This window comes from Aspergillus niger, assembly GCF_000002855.4.
Source record: "Aspergillus niger supercontig An16".
NCBI lineage: Eukaryota > Fungi > Ascomycota > Eurotiomycetes > Eurotiales > Aspergillaceae > Aspergillus > Aspergillus niger.
The window spans coordinates 2047832-2070845 of record NT_166531.1 but is presented as its reverse complement, the minus strand read 5'-3'; the positions used below and the strand labels follow the sequence as shown (position 1 = coordinate 2070845).

Here is a 23014-nt window from a genome sequence, read left to right as displayed (position 1 = left end):
GAAGGCAAGAGGACACATGTCCCAAAGAAAAGATGCAACTATGTGTGGATATCGTATGTACGATGCCGAGCAGCCCCCCCAATAATCATACATTATGGCAGCAGGCAACCAAGCAAATGAATATCGAGACCAAAAGAGAACTTTGTGGGTACACAAGTGGAAAAGCGGTCAAGGTCCAGGCACCATAGTCCATGTTGCTGCATCGCAATTGACCTCTTCGAAGCTGTGCAGAGTGCTAAAGCCCAGTCCTGACAAGCACTCGAAATTACCATCAACATCAACCTAGAATCGCCATGTTAATAGGACAGAATTCTATTGCACACCAACCAAATGGATTTGTCACTCACACTGTCCATGATCACAGCCTCGGCGCCTTGTTTGCGAATCTGTTTGATGCCCAGCAAGACCAACCCCTGCATGACTGTGGCGTACTCGCCCACCGAAGGCGAAATGACGGGGGATGAGATGCCCCCCGCCGGGACTTGGGTAGACTTCAGCGCGGGCATGTGTTCTGCCAAGGTCGCCCGTCCGTTGTATATGACTACGCTTCCCAGAATAGCCCCATCGCCAGGCCGTGTGGCCCGAATGATGCCACAATGTGGAGCCCCTCCTAGAGCTACCCGGTAGATGTCTATCACACCTTGCCTGGAGTTCGTCTTGATATGATCAAGGATTGAATCCGCGTGATCCCAGCCATGGACGAGGTCATAGGTCACGTCTGCATTTTGAAGGCCAAAGATCAGCCCGTCGGGTGGCGTCCAAGTGGTTAGGTTGCGGAGCACCACACTGCAAACGGGCCGCGAAAGTGCCGTATTCCAGCCCAGGTTCGCAAACCATTGCCGCAGCCTTTTACGCTCTACTGGGTTCGCCGATGGGATGCCAAGATAAATCCCCGGAAGTCGTGAGCCGAGCTGGAATCTTTTCACTCCTTTTCGCTGAAGAAGGGTTCGGATGGCGCGGCTGTGGAGTGAATTTCCAATCGACAACTTTCGTCGTGCAGGATGGACGATTAAGGAACCAATAACGCCAGTCCCCGTAGAGCGAAAGAAGTACGTGGAACAAAAACCGTACAAAGCTTGAGTGCTGCTGTTTCGAACGACGAAATGCGCTTCGTCAATCTCTTCCCGCCGAAGCAGGAAGCTGCTCGACGTTACTCCCAACAATTCGGAACGTTGTCCCTGGGCACAATCTCCTCTAACCGCATCCAAGAGAGAATCTAAAGAGCGAGCATCCCTTTCCTCATTCCAAGTTTCTACCAACCAGTGCTGTCTTGCTTGGTGTAGCTTCTGACTGCGGCTTATAGAACCAGGTAATGAGCCAACGGGGTTCAACTCCCCATAGAGCACTTTAACCAGGGCCTCCAGTGCGGTTTCGGTGAAATCGTAAGTGCAAATATAGGTTCCAATAGACGGATCCATGGCGAAGTCGTATGGAGAACTGGCAGCGACAACAATAAGAGGTTTCTCGCGCGCTTCACCAGATGGGGTAAACTGTGATCTACAGATCATGGAAACATGTTTAGTAAATCCATGCTGGTATAGATTCCTGTTAGCATCTGCAGTGACCACGATCACTGCGTTGGCCCGGTCAATGAGATTTTCATGGATTGGACGCACGCCGTTAGCCGTGTAGGATGTATGCAAGACACGGCCACTCCTCTGCCGCGAAAGGGACCGCCCGAGCTCCTTGAAAACGCTTTCGCCACTTAACACGGAAGCCGTCCGGTCCCACGATATAGGATCGAGCGACATGTTTGAGTGCTCACTTACAGAGCGGGATACGGCTGAAGCAGGCAGCGGCTTCACTAACGGCGTGAGCAGAAGTAGCTCTTCATTTGATTCCAGAATGTTGGATAGGGGAAGGAGGTTCTTTTTGTCCCGCACAACCGAGATAGAGCTATTGTATGCCCGGGTGGAGAGACTGGTATGGGACGGTTGCATCTGTGTCAGCGAAGGGATGCCGGGAGGGTTGAGGGCCCGCTCCCAGGAGGTGCATTTGGCTTTCAGTTTGAGAACCCTGCGTAAAGATTGCTCTATGCGGGCCCGCCCGATAATACCGTTCTCCACGCCGAGTTTTAGGCCATTGATGGCCTCTTGCTGCACCTGGAACGACCTGCAGAGAAGTATAATATCACATCCCGCATTTTTGGCCATCACTGTTCCTCCGCCAACGCCAATGTTGTGTGTGAGGGCCTCCATTTCCAGACACTCCGAAACGACAACGCCTTCGAACTTGAGGTCCTTCCGTAGCAGATCATCGACGACTTGCTCACTCAGGCAGGCATGCATAACGTTGACTCCGGCGGAGGACATTGAAACGCCCCCGACCATCATGGAGTCCAATCCCTGGACAATAGCGTTGCGGAAAGGCACCAACGCGGTGAGACTGAGCTGTTCCAGTGACTCCGTGATGATTGGGACATCGGTCTGAGACCCGAGAAATTCCAAGTTACCATATGAAGGAAAATGCTTGCCACAGGTGACCAAACCTGCTTTCTGGTAGCCCTTCATGAATTCCACACCGTATTGCGACACCTCTTGCGGGTCGTCACCGGTGGTGCGGACGCCTAGAGGCTGGGACCGTACGTTTGTGAGTACGTCTAGAACTGGGCCGAGGATCCAGTTGACCCCGACAGCCTTAAGCTCTTGTGCAGTGGCCGTTGCGACTTCGTGGGCCAGAGTTTTCGAACCCGTAGCGGCGATCCCCATGGCGCTAGGATACTGTCGGATGTATATCTCGTCATAAAGACTATTCACGCCCCCATTCTCTTGATCGAGAGCGATGAGGAGTGGTACCGGATGGCCAGCATCCCGGGCAATTGTCTGGAGTTCCAGGACCAGTCGCGTTGCATCCTCGGCAGCTAGACGTGGATCAGCATCGTAGATTTACAAAAAGGCAAGCGCACATGGCTGCAACGCAGCTACTGTCCATATGGGAAATGATAAGGGACAAGAAGGGTAAGGTGCGGAGATACATTTTAGATTTTTGGCAGTGAGTAGGACCGAGCCCAAATGGTAATCTTTAATCAATGAGCGGATCTGAGGGCTAACAGATGTTCCGTCGAAGCCCATCATAAAAAGCTGGCCCATCTGCCTGCCGAGGGACGATGTGGCAGCCTAACCGTCAGCCATGATCGATGGATAGAAAGGCAATGATGAGGGGAGGGGGTGCTTTTTCAAAGTTATGAAGGTTGAGAGAGGGAAGCGGAATAAAGAGGGAGAAGGGTGGATGGATGGGATGGATGACAGGATTAAACCGACGAGGGCGAGTAAGGTAACGTCCTGTTTGTTCCAGAACAGGCAAGTACAGGAAGTGATGTTCAACAGATGCTAAGTAAGACTTTGTAACTTGGGGAGTGTATCAATCAATGGCAAAGGAGACAGAAAGGGATCAAATAATCGGATTTGATCGAAAAAGGGAACGCCAAGGCTACACGCCTACCTGTCTAGATCCTCCCAGCCAGGCGGCAACATGTCCTCTTTGGGGGCCATGAGAGCCCGGCGTGGGAAGGAATGTTGCGGGTGCAATGGCAAAGTAAAGAAATCTCGTTTCGGGATGATGGATGGGGTAGGTAGCAGTAGCAGCAGTAATAGTAGCAGCAGTAATAGTAGCAGCAGTAGTAGGACTGATAGGGGAGAGGCGCTGTAGGTATGGAACGGAAACGCAACCACTGATCGGGCGGAATCGAGGGAGTCCCAGTGAATAAGGTAGTCGGTTGCAAACGTCAAAGAAAAGTGGGCGGACAGGCGCGCCGGCGCCGGCAGTTGATACCAAGCTACCTTCTGCTTTAGCTCGCAAGCTTCATGGATCAGATAAAGCCCGGGCGGATCGGAGAAGGGATCAGATGATGAGTGGCCGGTTGAGCGAGCCTCCAATTTCCCAAGATGGGAAGTCCTGACTACTAGTAGTACCTACTAAGTAGGTAACTAAGTAGCTGCTGGCAATATTCTGTCTGTCTGAGATCCGGTTGACTGCCGCGCTGACAACGGGTTGTGAAGGAGCCAACAACTCCAAGGGCATGAAGTCGAAGTTATCAAAAGCCAGGGTATATAGCCTGATAGACTGGGCTCTATGGCTTAGGAAGTCCCTTGGGAGCAGATAGATCATAGACTGATGCCGCCAATCCTATTGTCCATCTAGTAGATAGATTAGTATGATAGTCGAATCAACTTGGATGGCATCCTTCCTCCCTGCACCGGGTCTCGGTATTGGCATGTCTGCCAGCCCCCATGTGCTGGAAGAATAATGTTCCACCGGACAATCTGTGTGAAGTAATCACGTGGAGTATCAATAATACATTCACATTACGATACTGAAACAGTTACGGATGAAATTGATTTCCAGTCTGATACATACAATACGGTATGTTTGTACCATACCTTACCAGTTGGTCACAGCGGAGGGAGCCTGGAGGGTTGCATGGGTCTGTGACACACAGGGCTTGTTTCCCCGGTTTGCCGCGATGGCCGAATGCAACGGCAGCGCCCGCCAACAGACTTTGAACCAATTAAATGGAACGGAAGCACTGGGACGCTGCCCCGTCGGGTTAGGCGGAACTCCCCCTTCAACTCTTTATCAGTGTTATCTTCCAACATGATAGCTTACTAGTATCTACTAGTTACTTCGTAGATATGCCACACCACGGTCACCTGCCTCGGGGATGTCCTTCTTGGCAAGCTTCTTTGAGCATCTTCTCCAGCCGATTCGCCCCATGCCACCCCCTTCTGCAACATCACGTTGCTGCTGCTGATGATACCATTCGGTGACAATCGCTTTTTCATTTTTCTTTTTTTTTTCCCATCAGTTCTTTTCACCTCCCCGTGTCTCGGCTAACCTCTTCAGGTTCTTCTGCAGCTTTCTTGATGCTAATGCAGTACTCTGATTGGCAGCCTCATAGGAGTCATAGTAAGTACTACTAACTAGTTCTTGAAAAAGGACAATATTACCAGCAATGGAAGTGCTGCGTCATCGGACAGCTACCTGCCTTCAACCTGATACCTGGGAAGATACACTGGTGAACAATTTCGGCTCACGCATTCCTATCAGTGAAGGCACGGTCTTTCTATCCGCTCGGAATATACTCTTTGGGTGTATCATAGCGGCGAGGTCGTCGTCATCACCTACCGTGTGGTGATCTCGGCGTTGACTCGATGTAGATCTCACTGTAAGTCTACTAGTAGTAGTACCCGACTATGACACGGTCTGAGGGACAGTCCAGCAAGTCCATGTATCATTCTGTCACACTCCACATGGCCGATCGATCCAGACCTACCGGGTAGAATGGGAACTTGTACTGTAACAGAGCCATGGTTGGGATGGAGTTGCCTACTCTAACAATCATTATTAACCTCCCAACGGTACCCTGCCTCATTCTTCTTCCTCTCCTCTTCGCATCTCCAAAAAATATTATCCACTCCTCCAACCACTTCTCTACCGTCCCTCCCTCTCACTCCTCCTCTTCTTACCTTGCATCTCCTTCATCATCATTTCATTTCTTTCATCATATATCTACGACTCATCTTACTTTTCCATTTCTTTGTCCTCGCTTTTGTGAGACCCCTCATTGTTATCGCCCCTCCCATTCTTATCAGTGACGTAGTAGTCTCCTCATCCGCCTTCGGATTTCTTCCATCATGTGTGTTTCCCATCCCTGGGAAGCGGCTTTCCTCATTGATTCATTCTAATGTCCCTTTTTTAGGAGAGTAATCATTAGGGAGACTAGCCTTGAAGCTTCAGAATACATTGCAGATTACATCATTAGTATGTCTTCCCGGAAACTCGTCGTGCTTTCATCGTATTCTTCATTCTGCCACACCTCTATGAATTTGTCTGCTGTATGCGTTCACTTACTGATTATGCGGTCTAGGTCGCATAAAGTCGTTCAAGCCCAGTGAAGACCGGCCCTTTGTGCTGGGACTCCCGACTGGTAGCAGTCCTGAGATAATTTATAAGACTCTGGTGCGCCGGCACAGGGACGGTGATATCTCGTTCAGAAATGTCGTAACGTTCAATATGGTATGCATTAGTAGCCCCCCCCCCCCCCCCCCCCTCCCTTCTTTCATGCAAGCACTGTTTTCTTTGCTAAACAAACTAGGACGAATACGTTGGACTGCCTCGTGACCATCCGGAGTCCTACCACAGCTTCATGTACAAGCACTTCTTCTCCCACGTGGATATTCCGCCCCAGAACATCAATATCCTTGATGGTAACGCACCCGATCTCGCAGCTGAGTGTTCGTCCTTTGAGGCGCGAATTGCTCGCTATGGCGGTATTGAGCTCTTCCTGGGTGGCGTGGGTCCAGATGGGCATATCGCTTTCAATGAACCAGGCTCCTCCTTGAGTAGTCGTACTCGTGTCAAGACCCTGGCATATGACACAATCCTGGCTAACTCGCGGTTTTTTGGCAATGACTTGGACTTGGTGCCGCGGAGGTCACTGACCGTGGGTATTCAGACTATCATGGATGCTCGCGAAGTAGTCATCGTGGCCACCGGTGCTCACAAGGCTCTTGCTGTGGAGAAAGGCCTGGAAGGCGGCATCAACCACATGTGGACACTCTCAGCGCTGCAGCTACACCCATATGCGCTGATTGTCTGCGACCGAGATGCAACTCTGGAGCTGAAGGTCAAGACTGTTCGCTATTTCGAATCAATTGAACAATCCGGCACGGATGCACGTACTCAGGGTCCGCCTCTTGTCTACAGACCCAGGACATATGTTCCTGCCCCAGTGGGTGTCGTGAAACTCCAGCCGCCGCACATTCCTCAGAAAGCACCCAAGGATCTCCGAATCAACACGGAACTTAACACATCGGTAGAAGACGAGGAACTCACACCAGACAGCATGTCTTCACGTATGGTTGACTCGGCGATTGGAGGGCTGGATTCGACTCTGAAGGGGGACTTGTTCTTTGATCACATGGGCTCACGGGTTGCATCGCATTGAAGGGAGGGGGAGAGGTTGTGAGAATATCTACTCCGTGGGCAGTATTTGACCGGCTTCGGATTGTTGGTGGTAGAAGGTGGCCGGTGGGGGGGGGGGGGGGGGGCGGCGGATAACGTTGAATCGTAGATTGCGCGAGGGTCATGTGCTTGGGACTCAAATTTGTTTGTTCTTTTGGTTGGCATTTGTTTCGCGAAATTGATAGCTAGACGTGCTGTCTCTTTGCGATTATGCATTGGGAAATTCTGTTTTGTGCCAGGAAAGATATTAGATGGATTTACATGGCGTTTTAATTGCTGAATGAACATAGATTGACCGAGACTGTACAAAAAGACGAAAGAATGACAACGTTATATACATTGGTATGTTGTTTGCTCATCATGGGTATTTGTCTCGTTGCAACGTGCGGGTAACAAAGAGATACTAGTTGGTAATTGATACTGGTACTATGCGGATATTATCAGCACACTAACGACTCGTATGGTAATGTCCCGAACTCTTTTCGATAGGTATATGTACTTTTCATTCATCGGTTCCTATAGACATCCAGACATGTATATACGCGGGTCATTAAGCATACTTCATTTACAGCTTGGCAAAGACAGTGGCGACGGAGCCGTTCATATCCACCAGGGTGCTCTTGTTTCTCACCCAGGCCTCAATGCCGCGACGACCGTTCTCCACGCCCACACCGCTGTTCTTCCAGCCACCGACAGCCATCTCGGCCGGACTCTCGCCCCAGCTGTTGATCCAGGTGATACCGGCCTGCAATTGATCGATGACACGGTGGGCCAGGTTGAGGTCCTTGGTGAAGACACCCGCAGCCAGGCCCAGCTCAGTGGTGTTTGCCCGCTTCACCGCCTCCTCGACCGTCTCGTAAGAGAGGATAGACATCACAGGACCGAAAATCTCCTCCTTGACGATGCGCATGTCATCCGTGCAGTCAGTGAAGACAGTAGGACGGACCCAGTATCCGCTTTCCAAGTCCTTGGGGACTTGCGGCTTGCCCAGCCCACCATATAGAAGGGTGGCCTTGTCCGTCTCGATTCCGTGGCGGATGTAGGAGGCCACCTTCTCCATGTGGACGGCTGAGCTCAGGGGCCCCATGTTTGTGGCTTCGTCGAACAAAGGTCCGGGGCGGATGTACTGCATCTTCTCCAAGAGGCGCTTTTCGAAAGCAGCCTTCATGCTCGAGGGAACAAAAACACGGGTACCGTTGGTACAGACCTGGCCAGTGCTGTAGAAGTTGGCCATCATCGCACCATCCACGGCATTATCCAAATCGGCGTCAGGAAGAACGATGAGGGGACTCTTGCCTCCAAGCTCCATGGTCACGTATTTCATGTTGCCGGCGGCAGAACCAGCAACCTTCATTCCGGTGGACACCTGGCCTGTGAAGGAAACCTTGGCAATCGTGGGGTGAGCAGTCAGGTAGGCACCCACGTCGCCTGCACCATACACCACGTTGAAAACACCTGCGGGAAGACCAGCTTCCGTGTAGATCTGAGCCAACGTCTGAGCGTGGAGCGGAGTGAATTCACTCGGTTTGTAGACCATGGTGTTTCCGGCAGCCAGGCAGGGAGCAGATTTCCACAGCGCACTGGTTGTGTTTAGTCAGATTCCCGTTGACCTTCAAAAAAAAAAAAAAAGAAAAACCGATTGAAAGAGGGTTCGATCTAGATTCGGGAGAGAAGCGAGTTGTCCTTACATTTGGATAGGGTAGTTCCATGCGCCGATACCCGCGCAGACACCTAGCGGGGCCTTCTTCGTGTATACCCAAGCATCTTCCCTCAATTGAGTAGTCTCGCCATTCAGACCACCACCACCCACCAGGTTCGCATAGTACTCCAGGACATCGGCACCAGTGACCACATCCACGGTGCTCGTCTCCGTGTAGGCCTTTCCGGAATCGAGAGTTTCAACACGGGCAATTTCATCATTGCGCTCACGCAGAAGGGAGGCAGCTTTCTGGAGGATGCGGGCACGAGCGATAGCAGGAGTCTGAGACCAGGAAGGGAAGGCCCGGTCGGCAGCGGCGATGGCCGAGTCTACATCGGCGTGAGCGGCGACTTGGATATCAGCCAACGGGGTATCGTTGGAAGGGTTGATGGTTTGAAAAGTCTTGCCGGAAGTGGCAGGCTGGACCTTGCCATCATAGTAGAGTTGGCGCGTAGGAAATGGGAGGGACATGGTTGGAAGGGTGAATGAGGGATAATAGAGGGGGGGGGAAAGGGAGTTGATGCAGTGGACTGTAAAACCACTGAAAGAAGTTAACGGGGTTCAAGAAGGTTCAAAGGGGGATAGATAGACACGATAAAAAGTGAGGGGAGGGGAAAAAAGAGATGTTTCAAAAAGTAGTAGAAAGTAAGAGAAGCATGAATGTACAGATCAGGTACCTCGGCGAAGCGCCTAAGCCGAAAACAGTACTCCATGGCTACACCGCCAACCCGATGATTTGCTGGAATTCCCAATGATGTAATCCGGCAGGCGGCGATCCCTTTATTTTATTTTCTTTTTAATTTTTCTCTTTTTATTATTATTATTATCATCTTTATTTTTTGGATCATAATTTTTCTCACTCTCGGCTTTATCTTTTTCATTTTTAGATTTGGGGAGATAGTTCCTGTAAATGACTTAGTCTGGCTAACCTCTTGACTGATAAGAGGGCCTCTTCCATAGGTCGCCGGGATAGATATCTGTTGTATACTACTAGTAGTAGGAGATACGTACATAGAAGACAGATAGAATCTCGAGGGAGGATAAATTGAGTACTCAGTAAGCTATGGCTCAATGTGGTATCTCTATACATCTCCCGTCTCCCTCTCCCTCTCTCCCCTATCCCATCTTTTCCTCCCCTCAACTTTTCCAACTTTCGCACCAAAGCAGGCAATCCGATCCCGGGATTCGCCTCGGCCCTGCATCTCCGATAGAAATAACCGTTGGTTAGCGCCCAACTAGTAGGCGGGATCGTGGCGTGCCCTAGTGTTTGGATCTCGTGTGGAGTGCCCGCCCGGTTACCATCCACGACGGGCAGACTTCGGAATTTGACCGTGGCAAATTCACACTCCGCCTTGCTGTTCCGCCGATTCTGCGGTGCTACCTCTTTCCCCGTATATATACTTACTACTAAGACGTAGTACGAGACCGGGACATCTGATGAATATCTGGCTAAATCTTGGGGAAGGCTGAGTAACAATCCGGGGGATTAGAAGATCACGTAACAGTTTTGGCATGCCAAAGCGCTTACGCATCCCGAAACTGACCAACGAAAAAAAAAAACTTTGGTTAAGAACTTTGTTCCGCCTTTGCCGTTGGTCTTGGCTTTGACTAATAAGCCCACCATATCTCTGGCCCCACCAGTCAGCAGCCATTGTTGATCGAGAATTTGATGCGGTGGGGTAATCGGTGTGGGTCCTGGCTCCCTCCGGAATGGGTTTAGAGAGAGATCCACCGGCAGAAAAGGGAAAGAATGGTGAGAAAAAAGAGTGAGAAAGGAACAGAACGAGGCCAAACAGCATAAGGAATCCAGAAAGATAGGGAAGTGGATGGATGAATGGATGGATTGGATGGATTGGATGGCCTGACAATTCAGCCTCAGAAAGCACCGCAACTCTTGCTGTCTTGCAAAATTTAAAAAACCCCAGTTTCATCTTTCCGACTTCTCTTTCTTTTTCCTCTTTTCTCTAATTCCTCTTCTCCTCTCTGTCGCGCACCCATCCCCCTTCTTCTCCTCATCCTTATCTCTTATCCTGTTTCCCCTCTTCTCCAAATCTTCCTCGTTCTTTTCCTGATCTCTCTTGCGTAAAAGTAATATATCCTCTTGTCTTCATCTTTCAAAATGGCCACCACAAACGAATTCCCCGCTAGCGATGTCAACAGCTACGACTATGTCATCGTCGGAGGTGGCACAGCTGGCTGTGTCATCGCCAGTCGTCTGGCTGAATACCTGCCCAACAAGCGCATCCTCATCATCGAGGGTGGTCCCAGCGACTTCATGGATGATCGCGTGCTCAAGCTGAAGGACTGGCTCAACCTGCTTGGCGGCGAGTTGGACTACGACTACCCCACCGTTGAACAGCCCATGGGTATGTTGTGAAACCTTTCTCCCTGCATTTAAACCACCACTTTTCTCTCGACGCTATATCAATCCCAGATCAAACTTCTCATGCCTTTTTTTCTACTGCACAGGTAACAGCTACATCCGTCACTCTCGCGCAAAGGTTCTGGGCGGTTGCTCCAGCCACAACACCCTGATCTCTTTCCGTCCCTTCGAATACGACTGCAAGAGATGGGAGCAGGCCGGCTGCACTGGCTGGTCCTTCGATACCTTCACCCGCGTCCTGGACAACCTGCGCAACACCGTTCAGCCCGTCCACAACCGTCACCGCAACCAGCTGTGCAAGGACTGGGTTCAGGCTTGCTCCTCCGCCATGAATATCCCCGTCATCGAAGACTTCAACAAGGAGATCCGCTCCAAGGGTGAATTGACTGAGGGTGTCGGTTTCTTCTCCGTCTCTTACAACCCCGATGACGGTCGTCGCAGCAGCGCCAGTGTCGCTTACATCCACCCCATCCTTCGTGGCGAGGAGAAGCGACCTAACCTGACCATCCTCACCAACGCCTGGGTGTCCCGCGTCAACGTTGACGGAGACTCCGTGACTGGTGTTGATGTGACTCTGCAGTCAGGAGTCAAGCACACCCTGCGCGCCAAGAAGGAGACCATCCTGTGTGCTGGTGCCGTCGACACCCCCCGTCTGATGATGCTGTCTGGCCTGGGACCTCGCGAGCAGCTGTCTGGCTTGGGAATCCCTGTCGTGAAGGACATCCCCGGTGTGGGTGAGAACCTCCTCGACCACCCCGAGAGTATCATCATCTGGGAGCTCAACCGCCCCGTTCCCCCCAACCAGACCACCATGGACTCGGACGCTGGTATCTTCCTGCGTCGTGAGCTTCCCAACGCTAATGGCTTCGATGGCCGTGCTGCCGACATTATGATGCACTGCTACCAGATCCCCTTCTGCTTGAACACCGAGCGTCTGGGTTACGACACCCCGGTCGATGCCTTCTGCATGACCCCTAACATCCCTCGCCCTCGCTCCCGCGGTCGTATCTACCTGACCTCGGCCGACCCCAGCGTCAAGCCGGCCCTGGACTTCCGTTACTTCACTGACCCCGAGGGCTATGATGCTGCTACTATCGTGGCTGGTCTCAAGGCTGCTCGTGAGATTGCCAAGCAGTCGCCCTTCAAGGACTGGATCAAGCGCGAGGTCGCCCCCGGCCCCAACGTGCAGACCGACGAGGAGCTTTCCGAGTACGGTCGCCGCGTTGCCCACACTGTCTACCACCCCGCTGGTACTACCAAGATGGGTAACCTGACTCGCGACCCTATGGCCGTCGTCGACCCCAAGCTGAAGGTCCGTGGCCTGAAGAACGTTCGTATCGCCGATGCTGGTGTCTTCCCTGAGATGCCCACTATCAACCCCATGTTGACTGTGTTGGCTATTGGCGAGCGTGCCGCGGAGCTCATCGCCGAAGAGGCCGGATGGAAGCGCGAGCAGCCCCGTCTGTAAGCGTGTGGCCATTCCCATCCGAACAGCAAAACAGCAAAATCGAAACAAAAATAAAAAAAAAAGTAAATAAAGAGCAGGGAGTTGCTTATGGAATGGCGCATGCATGACCCAAGCGAGTGAGATTTTTTCTTTGCATGTGCAGTCTCCAAGTGAGGGCGAGAGCTTTCGATCGACAGATGCATGCATATGCGATGGAGTTGGCTTGCCTTACATGATTTACGATTGATGATTTTGAGCGAAGAAAAGTAGCCAGATCAGGTGAAGGTTCATGGATATACAGTTATCTGTCATTAGCTTGGAATCCTGGCTTGTCTTTTTTAGATGGTTTGGTTGCTGTTGCTGTACCATTATCTTGTGTACAGTGTGATCTGGGTTGTCATTCAACTCAAGACACGATCTGCTTGTATTATATAGCGCCAGCATGTTCATGCGCAGGAAGCACCAGACATACTAAAATAAATAGACATAAGAGTTCATTTCCAAACTGCTTAGCATACGACTGTAGAAACGAAACATATCTTCTTAAAATTAGCTGGAATGACGTGTATCTATCATTGACTTTCTATTTACTATTCACGTGGGAGGTCTACTTTATCCCGGTGGTTTAAATGACCCAAATACAGAAAGAGGTAACGAACAGAACCCAAGAGAGCCCACCCCCATTCAAGTCTCTAAACCGACGCGAGCCAAGAAGAAACGAAAAGCAGAAACCAAACCAAAACTCCCAAGCCTGCTATAGAGAGAGAGAGAGAGAGAGAAAGAAATTTCGAGCGTAACGCATGAATGATTGAAAACCAGACAGTTTCTGCAGCGCATGACTTGTCCAGACAGCGTGCGTGAGCAGGCCAAAAAGCCGCCGCATCTTATTTGTCGGTATCGTAGATCTTGACTCCGCGCTTCCAGACTTGTCTCACAGTCAAGGTGGGGCCCGAGAAGGGGTCCTCTTCATCATCCAGCACAAGCAAGTCCGCATCCGCGCCACTCTCCAGGGATCCCTTGACGCCCTGTAACCCCAGGAGGCGCGCGGGGGTGGCGGAGGCAGCGTTGAGCGCTTCGGCCGTTGAAGCGCCTGACCAGCGACGGAAATTGTTGACGCACTCGATGAGGGTGGCTGAGCTGCCGGCGATTTTGTCCGAGCCTTCGAGGGTCAGCCGGGCACCGGACTTGATGATGCGCTCGCCATTGGTCCAGTCATAGATGCCGTCAGGGAGACCGCATAGCTTCATGGCGTCAGTGACGAGAATGAGGCCGTCGGGGTGGGCGTTGTAGGCAATCCGGATTGAAGTGGGATGCAAGTGGATGCCGTCGGCGATGACGCCGTAAAATGGTCGCGGGCATTCATTCTGCCCTAGGAGACCGAAGATACCGGGGTTCCGGTGGTAGAAGGGGCGCATTGCGTTGAAAAGATGGGTGATCATGGTGGCGCCTTGCTGGGTGGCGGTGAGGGCTTGCTCGTACGTTGCGTCCGAGTGGCCAATGGAGTAGATGATGTCCTCTGATGTGAGGGAGGGAATGTTCGGCAGCATGTCTCCGACTTCGGGAGCTGCTGTGATCATGCGCACTGATTTGCATGGGCCAGTGAGGTTCTCTTTGCCATAGCAGGCGATGATATCTTCGAAGCACGTTGCTGCACGAAGAACTTCTGTCTTATGCACGCCATTACGACCGGTGCTGATGAATGGACCTTCGACATGAGCGCCTAGCGACTCGGCACCATCTTCGGCGCGATGGCTCTCTCCAGATGAACCTAGAGATGGGAGTACCTGCGTTCAAGTATGAGCCTCTTCGTCATCTATTTCCGGAGAAGGTTGGTGGCCGGGGTTGGGGGGGAGGGGGGGGAAATTGAGACATACCTGCCAGTAGACTTCGGGAGTAGAGCTGACTACCGTCGGCAAGTATGAAGTCACACCCGTCCTGGCAAGACCTTTGTTAACGGCCCGCAGACCTTCATCATATAGTTCCTTTGAAGCCTGGGGAACCGAGAAGTCGAAGCCCTGAGCACCATTTAACTGTACATCGATGAGACCGGGAGCCAAGATGCGGCCGCCTAGGTCGATGACCTTGTCGGGGGAGAGATGTAATCCATAGAAGGCCTCCTGATCCTTGAGAATTTTCCCGGAGATTGAATCAATCCATACATCCTGCTCGACGAGGTCAAGTCCCTTGACGATGCGGCAGTTGGTGAACTTGGTGATGCGGGGTAGGGAGGTGGATGTTTTGCCAGGCATGATGGTATACTCCGAGCCGCGCCGCGCTCACAACCGGACTTGGGAGTCAGTCGATGATGTGAGAGAAGGGAAGTGTCTGAACTACTAAGGGGATAAGCGGAAGAGACGGACGAGAGGAAGGAAGAAGTTTGTTGCGGGGTAGGAGGGAAATTGGTAGGACATTATGAATGAATGGAAAACTTGGAGGGAATACTACATGGTGACATTGAACCAGGAACTCGGATGGGGCAAAGGCAGGGGCAGGCAACGTGGACAAGCTCGATCGCCCATGATGATTGTGCGGTTGGCCTCGGGAAAAGCGGCTTGGGGTAGTTGACGTTGCCATTCCCATGGATTGGGAGCGTGATGGTTGGAATGTGACGTCGATGTGTAGAGAGATGAGTATGGATCGGAAAGTGAAGACGAGAGATCGCGAGGGACGAGGTGACATTTCTTCCCCGGGATCCGTCCATGGTTGGGAGTAAGGAGTTACTCCGGAGTGGCTAAGGGAGATAGCCGATGGAGCAAGTGACTACAATACGACTGAAAGGTCGACTTGATCAATTAGTCTTTTTAGACGAGCAAGCAGTCAATGGGAAATGATGTGGAAAGCTGCGCAATTGATGGGTAGAATTACTTGGAGTATGTGGTGAGGTCATGTTGCATATTGAGCTCCTAATCTCGTCTGTCTCGTCATAACCAATACCAACACGAACAACCCTCCGTATCTTACAGGAAGGACAGTTGAATCAGTGAAACCATACGAACAATACAATCATACCGCTGGGATACCAAACACCGTCTGGCGTGATACATGTCCACGTGACTCAAAGTACTTGCCTTTTTCAGACACTCTGAATTGCAGACCCCAAACGGGAAGGAACAGTGTGCTGTTGTTTGTCTGCATGCATTCATTCCTTCCTTCCTTTCCCATTCCCGCTTTCCTATCCTTTCAGCTTCTCTTACTGCTAGTGAACACTTCTAATAACTCTCTCCATTCCCTTGACTTCTTTTTCACTTCACTTCTCTCTTTCTTTGTCTATCTCCCTGGCTAATCGTTATTGTTTTCCATTTCACTTTCTCCCGCCCCTTGGTGGTGGATTGCCTTTTTTTTTTTTTTTTTTTTTTTTTTTTTTTACCTTTTGTGTTACCTCTTTCCTTCTTTCTGCTGTGCTTCTTTATCCAATGGGTCATTGGGTTCGGTTACTGGGTCCGGTCCGACTCCACTGGGCGGGGAAGACCCAAGAAGAACCTCGTCGGTAGCGAAGCCCACCAGCGCAGGTTAGCGGAGCGGGAGAGAAGAGGGTTTTGGGTTTTGGATGCTACCTCACGACGACCGTACCAGCAATTGAGCCGAATCGTCTCCCCGCATTCGGCTAAGCTTCGAACGAGCGATGTCACCGTTGCCTTTGCAGCTCAGCCAGGTGAATCAGGATGGCTCCATAGCCAGATTAACCACCTGGAGGCTGACTCTGGGTTTGTTTGGTTGCAGCAACTCATGTGGTCCATCGGGCTTGTTCGCTCTCTCTCCGTCTCTCTCTGTCTCTCTCTTATCGTCTTCACCACCAACCCATTAACTATGGATCCGATGACGGATGAGTTCAGCCGGATTATCGATCCTGTCCAACTGACATTCAGTCGAAGGAAATATCAGTAAAAAGTCCGTCCTTTCAATTCTCCTCTCTCTCTTCTTCTTTTTTCCCTGCACAACTTTTTACCTTCTCCCTGGCTGTTCTGCTATCACTGTGATTTGTGCTTTTGCTCCATTCACATCTTCCTCCTATATCTCCAACCCCTGGAGATAAGCCTCCCCTCCCGTGATAACACGCGACTGGTCTTGGGGTCTCGACCATTGCCCTCGTGGTTGTCATTTGGCAGACTTGCATCAGAGGTGCATTGCTAGTCTGATTAACTTCCTGGTCGGATCTTCGATCGGCTACTTGACAACTCGAATCATTCTCGTGTCTCCCTTTTCATTGTTATTCCCTTGGCCATTGATTGGGTTAACATTTTCTGTTACCTCCGCCCTTATTTTGAGTTGCATCTCCGCATTTTCATTTCTCTTACTCATCTTTTCCCCCCTACTTTCTATCTCGTTTTGACCTTTGGGTCGCTTGGGGTCGAGTGGATCGTGTCGATTGTTCTTTACTGCATCCTGCGACTGATCCGGTTCCCGCTAGAGTCAGTCGAAGGCCGATGATTCGTTGTGGTGCTTGACTATCTCGCCGTCTGACCACGCCGGCTCTCACTAAACGAGTAAGCTAGTCCTTCTAGTGCGTCTTCTTTGCCCACCCGCTCGAGGGACCCAGAGATAAGGTACGACGGCTTTTTCTTGTCATCCCATTGAGTTTCCCATTTGCTATTGGGTTTTGTGCGTTGCAACACTGGCGTTGAATCGGCTGTTTGTCTATCTGGTTGTTCTTCGTATCGTGGAGCTACCACCACTGCTACTTCCTTCTCTGCCTATCTCTTGTGTCTCGTTTGTCTTCCTCCCCGATGATGGCGGCTGTTATCACCGTTGTCTCATCCTTTCTACTCCCACCGTGGTATCCTTACCCCATGTTGATCCCTCACAATTAGGCGCCCTCTCCTCGTGGCTTAAGCAGGTGAGATTTCCATCAGCTGGATGTTACGATTCATATCCGAGCCCCCGGAGATAAAAATAAGCCAGAGCCCCCATCGACCTTAATTTCTCTTTTCTCACCCAATTCATCATCACTACTGCTGCAGCTTGGGCCAAGGGTTTCACACTTATTTATTTTTCCTACTTGCGCCCGTGACCAGTCACTGTTTTGCCTTTTCTGGTTCTGTGCCCACCCCTTCATTCTTACCCCGGATCATCTAAGACATCCTTGCCTGATCCTGCCTCTTTTCTTTTCTTTTTTTTTTCTTTTCTCCCCTTCTACCTCCTTCACTGCCAAAGTCCGACCCTTTTAAATTTAGTTCTCTGGGTCCGCCCCAGTGTGTGTGTTACCAGATTTCTACATATTTTGGATCTCTGACTCCTCCGTCATCCTTCTCATTTCCCCCGGGGTAGTTCCGTCCTTTCCTCCCACAGTGATAGCCTTCATCCCATTTGCTTCCCTCCGTTGTATCTTCGTCTTATATTTCTTTTATTTTTCTTCCTCTTCCCCCTTTTACTTGTTTTCGTTCTTAGCTGTCTCTCTTATCTTTCCATACTCAACTATCTATTCGTCGCGTCCGTTTCCCTGCACGTATTTCTCTACACTGCCGCTGTTTACACCTGCACATACATGCCATTGATCCCGTTTACATATGCACACCTCTGCACATTTTGAGTACATCTGCTGACCTGCCGAAAAGTCGCAAATCAATATACTCCAGCTGCCATTGTTCCTTGGGCATCTTCATCTACAATTGAAGTTGTCTATCAACAACAATGGCTACCACTACAACGGGACAGGAAGACCTCCATCATGAGAAGGAAGTCCCCGCGGTCACTTCAGATCCAGAAGCCGGTCATGAACCCCAGCTCACCGGTAAACCGTGGATGTACAAACCGATCAAGATCGGTCCCTGGTCGTTGCCGTACTTTGCCTCCCCAGAATCCCAGCTTCTGCTGGTCTCCTTCGTGTGCTTCCTCTGTCCGGGCATGTTCAATGCGGTCAGCGGTTTGGGCGGGGGTGGTCAGCTGGACCCTACCGATGTCAGCGACTCCAACACCGCTCTGTACAGCACCTTTGCAGTAGTTGGTTTCTTCGCCGGGTCCATCGCAAACCGCATTGGTCTCCGTCTGACTCTCTCTATTGGTGGCTTTGGCTACTTCCTCTATGTGGCTTCCCTTTTGTCGTACAACCATAACAAGAACTCCGGCTTCCTGATCTTTGCGGGCGCGCTATTAGGTGTCTGCGGTGGTCTGCTGTGGTGTGCGCAGGGTGCAGTCATGATGAGCTACCCGAATGAAAAGGAGAAGGGTAAATTCATCGCTATTTTCTGGGTGATCTTCAACCTGGGTGGCGTGATTGGAAGCTTGGTGAGTCCTTTGGTGGTTCGATCAATCTGGTAGTACTTCTCTGACCCTGATATACAGGTACCTTTGGGTCAAAACCTGCACTCTGAAGCTGGTCAGGTGAATGATGGCACCTACATCGCTTTCATGGTGCTCATGGCGCTTGGCTTTGTCCTTGCCTGGGCCCTCTCAGACTCGAAGTATGTCAAGCGCAAGGATGGCTCGCATGTCATTGTGATGAAGAACCCCACGTGGAAATCCGAATTCAAAGGTCTCTACGACACCATTCGCACCGACTATTACATCATCCTCTTCTTTCCCATGTTCTTGGTGAGCAACTGGTTTACTGCATATCAATTCAACAGTGTCAATGGTGCTTATTTCACCATCCGGACGCGGGCCCTCAACAATCTCCTCTACTGGCTTATGCAGATGGTTGGCGCTTTCGTGTTCGGCCAGATCCTCGATTTGAAGTACCTTACCCGCCCAGTCCGAGCCAAGCTTGGTCTTGGACTCCTCTTTGCCCTCACCATGGGCGTTTGGGGCGGTGGTTATGCCTTCCAGAAGACATACACCCGGAAGACCGTCGAGGCAGATACCGACTGGACGACCAGCGGCTATGTTGGGCCCATGTTCTTGTACATGTTTTATGGGTTCTATGACGCTGCCTTCCAGACTTGTGCATATTGGTTCGTAATGCCATTACCTCCCTTTTCTAACGGCTGCTCTTATTGTATGCATTTTACTGACGGATACGGGTTGTGTAGGTTCATGGGTTCACTGACTAATAACGCTCGAAAATTGGCCAACTTCGCCGGTTTCTACAAAGGCATCCAGTCTGCTGGTGCAGCTGGCATGTGGCGGTGAGTCTTAGAGAAAACCCCTCGCTCGCGAAGTGAGGTGTAGAAGCTAATGAATATGCTTTGCTGCAGCATGGACGCCGTGGGAACCCCTTACATGACGGAATTTGCCTCCTGCTGGGGCCTGCTTGCCGGCAGTCTCGTCATCGCGGCGCCCGTAGTGTTCTTGAAGATCAAGGAGCATACGGACGTCGAAGCAGACCTCAACTTCTCGGACGAGACCGCTCAAGAAGTCGGTGTCCCGCTGGAAGACCATCCTTCTGAGAAGAAGCAGGAGCCGGAGATGGCTATCGTGAAATAATGTCTAGGCTTTTTTTTTAAACACGCATTCCATTTCAGCGGAAAGAGGTTGCTGGAGTTCCATGTTGTCCAGGCATTAGCCTCTGTCATTTTGGTGGTTGGTTATGTTTATTTTTTCTTTTGTGTTATTCCGCTGGATATCCATGATCAGATTGGGTTTTGGAGCGTATCACGACATCCTGCTGAGGCACAATTACGTAAGCCATCAGCAAGTTACGAACTACCGTAATGGACTTAATATGACATGACTTTTATGGTCACTGCAAAATGATGTAAGACACCTGATAAGTTTAGGATGACATTATGGTAGGACCACACAGTGGTAGGATAAAAGTTGACTAGAGCAAGCATGTCTAGGAAAGCTTCCGTGCCACTCTTTTAGGTTATGGACAAGTATCGGAATGGATAACACAGCATTAGCCATACCAAAGAGGGAAAAATTTCCCCCAATCCTAATTGACGGTGGTACTCGACGCCGTGGACAGTGGCACGAACGACTCCGTGTGTGTAGCCTGCGATGTCCCGTTGGTGCTATATTCGGGCCAAATCTGAGTTGTACCCGCTGCAATATCCCATCCAAATAAAGTACGGTTGAACAGCTGCAACGCTGCGATCGGTTGATAGTATGGAACCTCGTGCCCAGCCTGATATACGCGGGTGAACGAAAAGTTGCCATACTCGCGAGTCTCACCGTATTCGACCCCATCTACTGTCATGGGTGTGTATCCCGCTGCACGGAACTGAGCTGCATGGGGGTAGTTAACTGCGAGTGAGATGGCCTGACCGCCGAACCAGTTACAGATATAGTCGGCATCGCCGTAGATCAACGACACGCGTACGGGGAGTTGGAGGATCTCTTCGAGGTCCTCAATGAAATTCGGCCATACAAAGTCGCCGGTCTGCTGGAATGCATAATATACTTCGCCGCTGGACTCGGTGTAGTTAATGTCCACGCCGATAGCATCCATGACTGAGTCTTTCTTGAGGTAGTCAACAAAGTAGGACGGCGGGGTCGGGTCCTACGTTGACATATGAGCAGTGTCCCTGTTCGGAAAGTACAATCCTTATCCTTGCCACTTACATTGTAGGGGTGCCGAATATCATACACGCCACGGCCGCCAAACTGGTAGTAAGGCCCTTCTGTACATGACAGCTTAGCAAAGTCCTTCATCATTGCACCCCTGCAGAGAAACAGTAGAACCACTCACCGACATTGTCCCTGCACATATTGGCTGCTTCTGTACATATAGCATAATCAGAAAGCGAGGTCCTATTGGTCAATTTACACGAAGCAACCTGATCCTGGCATCCATTTGGCATCGTGTTGGCGAACTTCATATAGTTGTACACTGTGTCATTGACCTAGCAAGCATGAGCACGGTTGATCTTAAATCCACGATGTACGTGTATTTAAACTTACAGCTTTGATTCCATATGTATTATTAACGGCAAAGTCTGCGTAGTAGTCTGCCTATTAATTACTTTAGCGATGTCCTTCTAGGCCGCAGCCTCTGCGCGAGCTGCATTTCTAAGTACCTGAATCGCGGCATCAATGATGCCGTTGATAATCCCGAGGGAGTTAAAATTCAGTTGGACGCCATTGACTTCCCCGCTAGCGATCTTCGAATTTTGCTCGTAGAAATGATTGAAGAACTTCGGTCATTAGATCAATATGTGTGCAACCAGAAAAGACAACCTACCGCTGGTCCATAGTGTCTTGATCAAGTCAGCTTACGTCGGTCTGGTATGAAAGTTGCACTCACCCTCCGTAACTCTCTGTCCACAGGTTGAACTCCTTGGACTTGACTTCGGAATCTAGCTGCGACAGGCCACTGAGGAAGCCCTGAAGCACCTCCCAGGTTGCGCGTGCAGCGATATCGGTCGTGTCTGTAAAGTAGGACATTGAGGAGAATGCTAGGTGAGAGTCAAACCGGACAACTTACCGATGATAGTGGCATCAATAACTGGGTATCGACCCTGAACTCCAGCAAAGGAGGCGTTCTCGACGGCTCCAGTAAATGGATTCAAGGACCCGGCCTCGGTTTCACTGTAAGAGAACCCTTCGCAGATAAGACCGTAAGCAATGTACTCAGGATGTATGAAGGCAGCAATATTCCATACCCACACCGAGGGGCTGAGACAAGAAAAGAAGATTGGTGACCTCGTTCCAGGAGTACTGATTGATGATTGATTCGTACTCTGGTGTGATGTGACACGGACCCAACTCTGTTGTGAAGGCGTCAGAACATGCAAGCTGAATTTTATCTTTTCCGTCAGGATATTTGGCCAACCTTCAAAAAGCCCAATCAAGGAATCGCTTCCAGGGCCACCATTCAGCCACAGAGTCACTGGATCATTTTCGGGGTCACGGCGTGACTCGAAAAACCAAAAGAAAGTATGCGACTCTGGCGAAAGATCGACATATCCGGAGTATGATTTGACCCCAGGTGTTGTCTCACAAATTCCTTCGGTTCCTGGTTCTTTATACCTGATAGTGACATTGTTTGGGGTTTTTATCGATTTGACGCCAGTGGACGCTTTTGGTAACTGCCTTCTTATCGTAGATGACCATTCATTCTCGGGCATAGCACAACTAAGTGCAGCCAGGGGCAACAAGAGCACCAACCGAGAGCCACGCATGGTGTGTTGTTCAATGCAAGGACAGACTTAGTCACAGCTATACCTAGTTAATAACCCTCGAAGATTAAATCTATACATGCACCACAAGCCACTCGAGAATTTCTTCAAGGAGAACGGTCAGCAAAAGACCGATGGGTGGGGGATGCCATCCTCAGGGCTTTATATACATCGTTACATGAGCGACAAAGTTTGAGGGAAAACCCCCAGGCCCACATGGTGTGAGGGGAGGAAAATTCATATCCAGTGGATAGAAGATACATGCTGGCGGAGATTAGCATGCCATGCAGATCGCAGGAGACAAGCACTATTGTGTGGAAACGATGTTGTATCCCGCCACCATTTCCGGCCTGATCGGTGAGGCGTCAGTTAAACAGCTCAGGATCTCCTTCAATAACCGAGGCGGATTGACTGGATAGGAAGAGGGGGGAGGATGGAGCCGAACCCTGCATAAGAGATCCCGCGGCCATTTTGCCAATAATAGCGATAACACATTGTCTCGCTAGTGCTGTACCTTAGTGTCTTGG

At 50.7% G+C, this 23014-nt stretch overlaps 10 protein-coding genes across 10 annotated transcripts; 4 read left to right on the top strand and 6 right to left on the bottom strand.

The window, feature by feature from the left end:
* Positions 1-168: 168 nt before the first annotated feature.
* An16g09090 (uncharacterized protein) lies at positions 169-4107 on the bottom strand (the record flags this gene model as incomplete). The annotated part of the gene is made up of 5 exons (XM_059745373.1): positions 169-282; positions 348-2860; positions 3122-3281; positions 3442-3782; positions 3912-4107. 5 exons carry the CDS (start codon positions 4105-4107, stop codon positions 169-171), a joined length of 3324 nt encoding a protein of 1107 aa, XP_059604939.1.
* Positions 4108-4321: 214 nt separating this feature from the next.
* On the bottom strand, positions 4322-5308 carry An16g09080 (hypothetical protein; the record flags this gene model as incomplete). The annotated part of the gene is made up of 4 exons (XM_059745372.1): positions 4322-4496; positions 4835-4919; positions 5034-5190; positions 5273-5308. The coding sequence occupies 4 exons, from the start codon at positions 5306-5308 to the stop codon at positions 4322-4324; spliced, it is 453 nt and encodes a 150-aa protein (XP_059604938.1).
* A 325-nt stretch (positions 5309-5633) lies between these two features.
* An16g09070 (uncharacterized protein) lies at positions 5634-6946 on the top strand (the record flags this gene model as incomplete). The annotated part of the gene is made up of 4 exons (XM_059745371.1): positions 5634-5635; positions 5699-5764; positions 5868-6015; positions 6095-6946. Coding segments are annotated over 4 exons (1068 nt in total).
* Positions 6947-7528: 582 nt separating this feature from the next.
* On the bottom strand, positions 7529-9133 carry An16g09060 (uncharacterized protein; the record flags this gene model as incomplete). Its single annotated transcript, XM_001398166.3, has 2 exons — positions 7529-8543; positions 8652-9133. 2 exons carry the CDS (start codon positions 9131-9133, stop codon positions 7529-7531), a joined length of 1497 nt encoding a protein of 498 aa, XP_001398203.1.
* Positions 9134-10781: 1648 nt separating this feature from the next.
* On the top strand, positions 10782-12513 carry An16g09050 (uncharacterized protein; the record flags this gene model as incomplete). The annotated part of the gene is made up of 2 exons (XM_001398165.3): positions 10782-11028; positions 11132-12513. The coding sequence occupies 2 exons, from the start codon at positions 10782-10784 to the stop codon at positions 12511-12513; spliced, it is 1629 nt and encodes a 542-aa protein (XP_001398202.1).
* Positions 12514-13376: 863 nt separating this feature from the next.
* Positions 13377-14741, bottom strand: An16g09040 (uncharacterized protein; the record flags this gene model as incomplete). The annotated part of the gene is made up of 2 exons (XM_001398164.3): positions 13377-14276; positions 14367-14741. 2 exons carry the CDS (start codon positions 14739-14741, stop codon positions 13377-13379), a joined length of 1275 nt encoding a protein of 424 aa, XP_001398201.1.
* Positions 14742-15375: 634 nt separating this feature from the next.
* An16g09030 (hypothetical protein) lies at positions 15376-17545 on the bottom strand (the record flags this gene model as incomplete). The annotated part of the gene is made up of 10 exons (XM_059745370.1): positions 15376-15405; positions 15502-15664; positions 15872-15972; positions 16063-16127; positions 16299-16347; positions 16439-16636; positions 16741-16868; positions 16955-17179; positions 17277-17342; positions 17425-17545. 10 exons carry the CDS (start codon positions 17543-17545, stop codon positions 15376-15378), a joined length of 1146 nt encoding a protein of 381 aa, XP_059604936.1.
* Positions 17546-18120: 575 nt separating this feature from the next.
* Positions 18121-19851, top strand: An16g09020 (uncharacterized protein; the record flags this gene model as incomplete). The annotated part of the gene is made up of 4 exons (XM_001398162.3): positions 18121-18714; positions 18772-19379; positions 19458-19553; positions 19623-19851. The coding sequence occupies 4 exons, from the start codon at positions 18121-18123 to the stop codon at positions 19849-19851; spliced, it is 1527 nt and encodes a 508-aa protein (XP_001398199.1).
* A 451-nt stretch (positions 19852-20302) lies between these two features.
* An16g09010 (uncharacterized protein) lies at positions 20303-22490 on the bottom strand (the record flags this gene model as incomplete). Its single annotated transcript, XM_059745369.1, is given in 10 exon segments — positions 20303-20869; positions 20932-20990; positions 21059-21212; positions 21267-21321; positions 21387-21503; positions 21551-21566; positions 21614-21737; positions 21794-21910; positions 21972-22076; positions 22142-22490. Coding segments are annotated over 10 exon segments (1663 nt in total), but the record flags the coding sequence as incomplete, so codon positions are not given.
* A 76-nt stretch (positions 22491-22566) lies between these two features.
* An16g09000 (hypothetical protein) lies at positions 22567-22906 on the top strand (the record flags this gene model as incomplete). The annotated part of the gene is made up of 2 exons (XM_059745367.1): positions 22567-22677; positions 22778-22906. 2 exons carry the CDS (start codon positions 22567-22569, stop codon positions 22904-22906), a joined length of 240 nt encoding a protein of 79 aa, XP_059604934.1.
* Between the last annotated feature and the right edge of the window lie 108 nt (positions 22907-23014).